Source organism: Thamnophis elegans, chromosome 4 (genome assembly GCF_009769535.1).
Source record: "Thamnophis elegans isolate rThaEle1 chromosome 4, rThaEle1.pri, whole genome shotgun sequence".
NCBI lineage: Eukaryota > Metazoa > Chordata > Lepidosauria > Squamata > Colubridae > Thamnophis > Thamnophis elegans.
In genome coordinates, this window is record NC_045544.1 from 116,924,196 (window position 1) to 116,930,703 (window position 6,508).

Here is a 6,508-nt window from a genome sequence, read left to right on the forward strand (position 1 = left end):
GTCAGTGCCAACTGGCGACTGCGCGGAGGAGAGCCTTCTCAGTAGCAGCTCCGACCCTTTGGAACGATCTCCCCGTGGAGATTCGTACCCTCACCACCATCCAGACCTTCCCCACAGCCCTTAAGATCTGGCTATCCCGTCAGGCCTGGGGATAAAGATTTTAATCCGCCCCACCTGAATGTTGAATGAATGTTGTGTTTTATTATTTTATTTCTATTTTTACTCACGTATTGTCTTATGTTTTGTCTTGCACTCCCCCCCCCTATGAATTGTAAGCCGCCCTGAGTCCCCTCAGGGAAAAGGGCGGCCTATAAATAATAAATAAAATAAATAAATAAATAAATAAAAATAAAAAATACCGGTTCGGCTGAACCGGGATGAACAAGAAGCAATCCACTTCTCCAATGAGCATGCAGAAATACTGACCCTTTGCCACCCTCACTGACACAAGGTAGGCTTAATAGTGGTTCTAACCAATGTTTAGTTTGGTTCAGTGTTTATTAAGCATCACTAATGCTCTAGACATCTCTTTTTAGCAGCCTCAATTTGTGAAAACGGCCTTCATCACACACACACACACACCCCAGGGGCCCTCCAGAGGCTGAAAACAGCCCCTTTGCCGACTTCTGATCAGACTGGAAGGTCCGTTTTTCGCTCTCCCCACGCTCCAAAGCGTTTCTCAGAGCCTGGGGAGGGCGAAAACAGCTTGTTTCCTGACTTCTGGTGGGCCCAGGAGGCCTGAAAATCAGCTGGCCAGAGCGTGCATGTGCGCTGGAGCTGAGCTTGCGTGTCCACCGATATGGCTTGTGGCACATGTGGCATAGGTTCGCCATCACAGCTGTAAGTAAACATAGCACAGCAAACTGGACCCTTCCTGGCACTGATATACAATATGTGTTGCCCATTTCAAAGGTGCAAAAATAGACATTTAATAACCAATCAATCTAGATTATTCAAATCACTTTGGCTACCAAAATGCAAGAGTTGTACATAACATTAACATAACTACTGATTAACTTAAAGATGTAAAGCAGTGAAAATAGTTAATAGGCTAATACAGAAAGAGAGGAGTGAAGGAAAAGGGAGGGAGGGAGGGAGGGAGAGAGGACGGAAAGAAGGAAGGGAGGGAGGAAGAAAGGAAGGTTGGTTTTCAATGCTCTCTTTCAGCTTCCCATAAGGAAGGTCAATGCGAAAGCTGGCAGGACATCAGGAATTGCTCCTTCTCCTTGTGCATTATGCCACAAAAATGTTTGAATCTAGAAATCTCCAATTGGATATCTTAAAGAATGTATTTTAAAAATCTGGGACACATTACTGCTTTGCTTCTGAAATTTCCATGAAGTTATGGACTCTCCTTCAAGTTCATTCCTCTATTCATTTGACTCTGACTGTTGGTTCCTGTGGCCATTTTGTGTTGGTGGGCCCTGATCTTTGAATCAGCAAAGTTGGAAATCGTTGATTGACATTGTCAAGGTCAAAGGCAACTTAACCCAATTCCTTCTTTAGCTGCAGATACTGTGTATGTGCATGTCAAGAAATGTTGCAATGCCTCGTTTAGAAAATCATAGAAAGTACCGTGTAATTGTAGCACTTTCTTTCCTTCACAAGACAACATCTTGCCTTTCAGACCTTATTTTTATGAGAAGACAGTGATCTTATGCACAATGTTCCCATTGTTTTTAGATTAATGTACTCCATGTACTTTTACATCATTCCAAAATCTTTACCTCTTATCAGCTGCTTGAGGAGAAGTTTTCCTCATAATTGTTCAATGAGTCATACCTTATACTAGAGAATGGGGTGAAGGGCTGCTCTAATCCTGAAGACAATTAGGGACCAAATGAAGGTTTTGAGATATTGGAGCTGTGGATTGGGTGGGAACAATGACTCTTCTCCTAACCACTCATGTTCAGAAGCCTGTGTACACATGTATACAAACATTAATAAGTTTAAAGCTAAGCTTTGCATTTTGTATGTATCAGGATTTTTCAAACTTGGTAACTTTAAGATCTGTGGACCAACTCTGAAGTTCACATAATTTAAAGTTGCCAAGTTTGGAAAACACTGATATAAATGCATCTTCTTTATGATTCTGAACATGTCCAATAATTAATTACCTATTATATGGAAATCTAAAAGGTATATGTATTTCCAGTAAAGTAAGTAAAATACAAAAGTTCCTTATTAAACAGAGAACACAAATGAAACCTTACTGGGATGAAGCAGGAATTCAAATGGGATACATTCAATAGTAAGCTTTTTGTAGGAGCTTTTTACTAGAAGCTTAACTGCCAATCTAGATGAACAAGATGGATTGTGAACTGAGATGATATGGTTAAATGTCTATGGAGTTTCTCAGAGCCTCCTGAAGGTCCCTGAAGCCTCCGGAGGGTCTCCGGGGGGGGCTGGGGAGGCGGTTTTCACCCTCCCCAGGCTCCTATAAATCCTCTAGAGCCTGGGGAGGGTGAAAAAAGCATGCAAAAAATGGGGGGGGGGCACCTGCCATGCACCCAGGGAGGCATCACGCACTGCATTATGAGTGTGGCATACCTGCATACGATCCCCCCTATGCTTCCCCCACTTATGGCACACCAGCCATCGCTGGTAGAGGGTATCCTGCCTGAGCAGGGGGTTCTACTAGAAGACCTCCAAGGTTCTTTCCAAATCTGTTATTCTGTTCTGTTAGTGCAGTGGTTAAATAAATGAAAGTTGATAAAGTGAATCTATTGTACCTGTTGGGTGTTTTTAGTTCAAATCGAAAGTAAATGCCATCCTGAAGCTGCTTCAGCAGAGCTAGCTGAAATGTTATGCTTTCTATGACAGATTATGGATGTATCGCAAAGTTTTACTGGACATAAATTGCTAGGACATAGCCTGAAAGAAGGGGTACCTTTGGCACCAGGCTGTCTTGTCATGAACATTTGGTTCATGAAAAAGAGTGGGCATGTGACTGGGGTGTGCATGTGTTCCTATAGTAATAATTGTCATTGGAGACTCAAGTAACATGGACAATGTTCCTCCAGGCCTTCCTGTCCTCTACCATTCTCTGGAGTCCATTTAAACTCAGGCCCACTGCTTTGGTGACTCCATCCAGCCACCTCATTCTCTGTCGTCCCCTTCTTCTTTTACCCGCAGTCTTTCCCAGCATTAGGCTCTTCTCCAGTCCTTCTCCTCTAGGACTGACCGATTTGATCGCCTTGCAGTCCAAGGGACTCGTAGGAGTCTTGTCCAGCACCATAGTTCAAAGGCCTCAATTTTATTAATTTGTTTAAAACTTCTTGTTTAAAAGTTTTAATAAAAATTTCCTATTGTCATTTATACTGAGTTAATTAAAGTGCAGTCACTTGAAATTACTTTAAACACGCCTTCCCAGGTTTCTTGCCACCTTGGCTAAGATGCTGTTTGTGATAAGCGAACTCTTGATTACTTATAAACAACCACTCCCCCCTCCCCTCCCCTCCCCTTCCCCCTTCCTTGCAAACAGAGAAAACCTGCCAGGCTTCAATATTAAAGCAGCATCCATCTAGCATCAAAATCCCTACTGCATACAACCATGTAAACAGCACTATACTTTCTTTTTAAGAATAAGAGTGCTGGAAATGAAGAGAAAACCAACAAGAGTACAGCCATTTCAGAATGGAGCCACCTCTTACGTGAGTGAGACAAAAGAAATAGCCCCAATGGAGAATTTCAATAGCTTTTATTCCACCTTCCACGCTGCTTTCGAAGGCTTCACTCTGAATACACCGTATCTCCACTGCATTGCATGCTGCTGCTTCCTTGTCTCATAGGTTCTAGTGCACCGACAGCACAGCCAATGGAGGGTATAGTGGTATGTGGGAATGATCTTGGGAGTCAGGGCAGACAGAGGCAGATGACAGGCAATTCAGCCTGCATCAGGAATGTGAGTAGAACAAGAGACTCAACAGGGACCATCCCTAGTTTCTTGGGCTGTATAAGGAAATGGAAGAGGAAGGTATTTTCAAATTTGCAAGGTTCTGTTAATGGAACCTTACAATAAAGTACTATTAATTCATCTCACGGTGTTTCCTGACTAGTCTACCTTGCAAGGTTGACATCCATCTTTCAAGTCTGAAAAAGGAATCAGGAATCCCCACTCCCAGGAAGGAGATGGGCAGAGCCCAGACAGAGTCCTAGTCAATCTTTCAATGCAATAAGAATTGTTGTGTAACCTGAAGGAGCTCTCGGAAAAGATTTCAAACATAGACTAGCAGAGACATATATGGATTCCATCACCCTGAGATTTATTCATATTTCATCTTCCATGAATGATGTTTAAGTTAGGAGTGTGCAAGGTCAGAATAAGAGTCACACGTGTTCTTTTTTTCTACATCTGAAGCATTTTAAAAGCTTTGACTTCTTGGGGATTATCCAGGAGAATATGAAGGAGGTGGGAGGTTGTCAGTTTTAAGACAACTCTCTTATACGATCCTGGACCCATGCTACACTGGGATCTGCACAAATCTTTCTGTCCTTCTTTGTGGTAAATCTGCAGAAGAGACATAAACATGCATATTTCGTCACAAGATGGAAAGAAAACAATTCTCTACAATTGGCACCACACTCAGTTTTCAAGGGCGCAGATCCCCTCCCATCAGTTGCCCTCAAGAGGCTCCTGTTCCAAATTGATTTCATGAAAGGGGGTGCATGGGCAGAGGGGGTGACAAATAAATCAACATAGCAGCCAAGGGCCTTGCAATTGCAACCTCACCTATTCATTAATGTTTATTGCAAAAAACTAATGGATTTTTTTCTCTGTGTGAAGAACTTTCTGGCCTCATTGTGATATGTTGGGCGGGACCACAACTAATTTTACACTTAAATTAAATTCACATAAAGTCAATATAGGGCAATATGATGATTATTGGCTGGTGCACTTTTCCATAAAGGTCACACAAAGATACTAGATGTTTCAACGGCAGCCAACATCACATTTAACATATTCAGGAATTCCTTAGGAGTTGATAGATTTTTTTAAAGTACTTACATGATAGCTGGCCTGGAACACCTGGAATTCGTATGCTCATAGGACTTCAGGAGGTGCTGTGGAACAGGCCCGGGTGTGTACTCAAAACAACAGATAGTGGGGGCTGAAAGACAGGAAAAGAGACGTGACATTTTAATGGTTTCCCTTCCCCATCATTGAGTCTTGAAACTGAAGTTCTCACCTGCTAGTTTACATTCCCCTCAATAATATGGGCAGATTTTCCCTGGACTGACCTTAAAATGGATCATGTTATTATTATTAGATTTATATCCAACCTTACTTTGTACAATTCATGGTAGCATACATAGCTAATGCTTCATCCTTCCATATTCTCCACAAGAACAGCCCTAGAGATAGGTTGAACTAAAAACAACTGGCCCAAAGTCTTTTAAACAATGTTTTTAAGAAGTGGAGATTTGTATTTTACTTTGAGTAGTGAAAATTTCAGAAGCAAATTCAACAATGATTTCTGCAGAAATTAAGAATGCAGGAATTGTCTCACTCAGGCAGATTCCTTCCTTCCTTCCTTTCTTCCTTCGTGAATAGAATGGATTCTTACTAGTATGTATCTATTATAGCTAGATAGTGACTATGTGAGCCCCAAAGCACTAACTCCTAAAAATTCTGCCTGGCACTAGAGGAAAATACACTTATTTTGGAAAGGAACTTTAGATTTCTCTTACATAGGGAATCCACTTTCCTTTTTGCCCATTCAATAGACAATGTTCAATACGGAAAATAATTCTTATCAATATTCATCTCCAGTTCAAAGCCATTGAGACAGCACCGTCCAAAGACATTTCTGCAGTCATGAGGCCAACATGACATTACAGAGTACTATTACCTTCCCAACAAAGTGGTACCTATTTACTTACTCGCATTTGCATGTTCTCGAACTGCTAGATTGACAAGAGCTGAGGCAAGGGCAGGAGCTCTCCCCATCTCTTGACGCTCAGGTCTCGAACCTAAGCTGCCGGCTTTTCAGCCGACAAGTCCAATGTTTTAAACATGAGCCACCCAACCGCCCTCAGAAGGTAGGTGGGATGCTGAAAAAGAGAAGAAAATGAAGTCTTACGGGACTTAGCCTGAGCTTGGGATAAGAACATAGCAGCAATGAGGAAGAGGGTGAGGGTAACCAGTAAGCTGTTCATCTTTGCTCTTGGATCAAAGGTGTGAAGAAATAGCAGTTGTGGTAGCTTGTGCACCTCCCTAGTTCCATGCTGAGAGGCAGAACGTCTCGTGTTATATAGACCGGTTGAGAAGAGGGTGGAGATTTGCTGGAAATAAAATCATATCTGAATCTCAATTAGGGCCTCAGAATCTGAAAATGGTGCAAGGTTTTGGGGATTTCTAAGAGAGCTGATTTGCAAAGAAATGAAGGAATACTGGTGGGAAACAAATGAGTTCTCAAGGGAAACTTGCTCGTTGGCTTGAGTTTGGTCCTGGTATCGATCCAAAGGTCCACCCGAGATGAGCAGATGTCCTCTGAGGTAGAACTTC

At 42.2% G+C, this 6,508-nt stretch overlaps 1 protein-coding gene across 1 annotated transcript; it reads right to left on the reverse strand.

Moving 5' to 3' along the window:
• Nucleotides 1-4,245: 4,245 nt before the first annotated feature.
• On the reverse strand, nucleotides 4,246-6,159 carry LOC116507178 (C-C motif chemokine 4-like). The gene is made up of 3 exons (XM_032215145.1): nucleotides 6,084-6,159; nucleotides 5,009-5,111; nucleotides 4,246-4,510 (listed from the first exon to the last, which is right to left on the reverse strand). Exons 1-3 carry the CDS (start codon nucleotides 6,157-6,159, stop codon nucleotides 4,429-4,431), a joined length of 261 nt encoding a protein of 86 aa, XP_032071036.1. The 3' UTR covers nucleotides 4,246-4,428.
• Between the last annotated feature and the right edge of the window lie 349 nt (nucleotides 6,160-6,508).

What these genes read in the sequence shown, in the direction of transcription:
- LOC116507178 (XM_032215145.1), bottom strand. Translation starts at nt 6,159, where the DNA reads ATGAACAGCTTACTGGTTACCCTCACCCTCTTCCTCATTGCTGCTATG. An exon ending in CCAAGCTCAGGCTAAGTCCC is followed by an intron (nt 5,112 to 6,083) that starts GTAAGACTTCAT and finishes CCTGTCTTTCAG; the next exon opens with CCCCCACTATCTGTTGTTTT. An exon ending in TGTTCCAGGCCAGCTATCAT is followed by an intron (nt 4,511 to 5,008) that starts GTAAGTACTTTA and finishes TCTCTTCTGCAG; the next exon opens with ATTTACCACAAAGAAGGACA.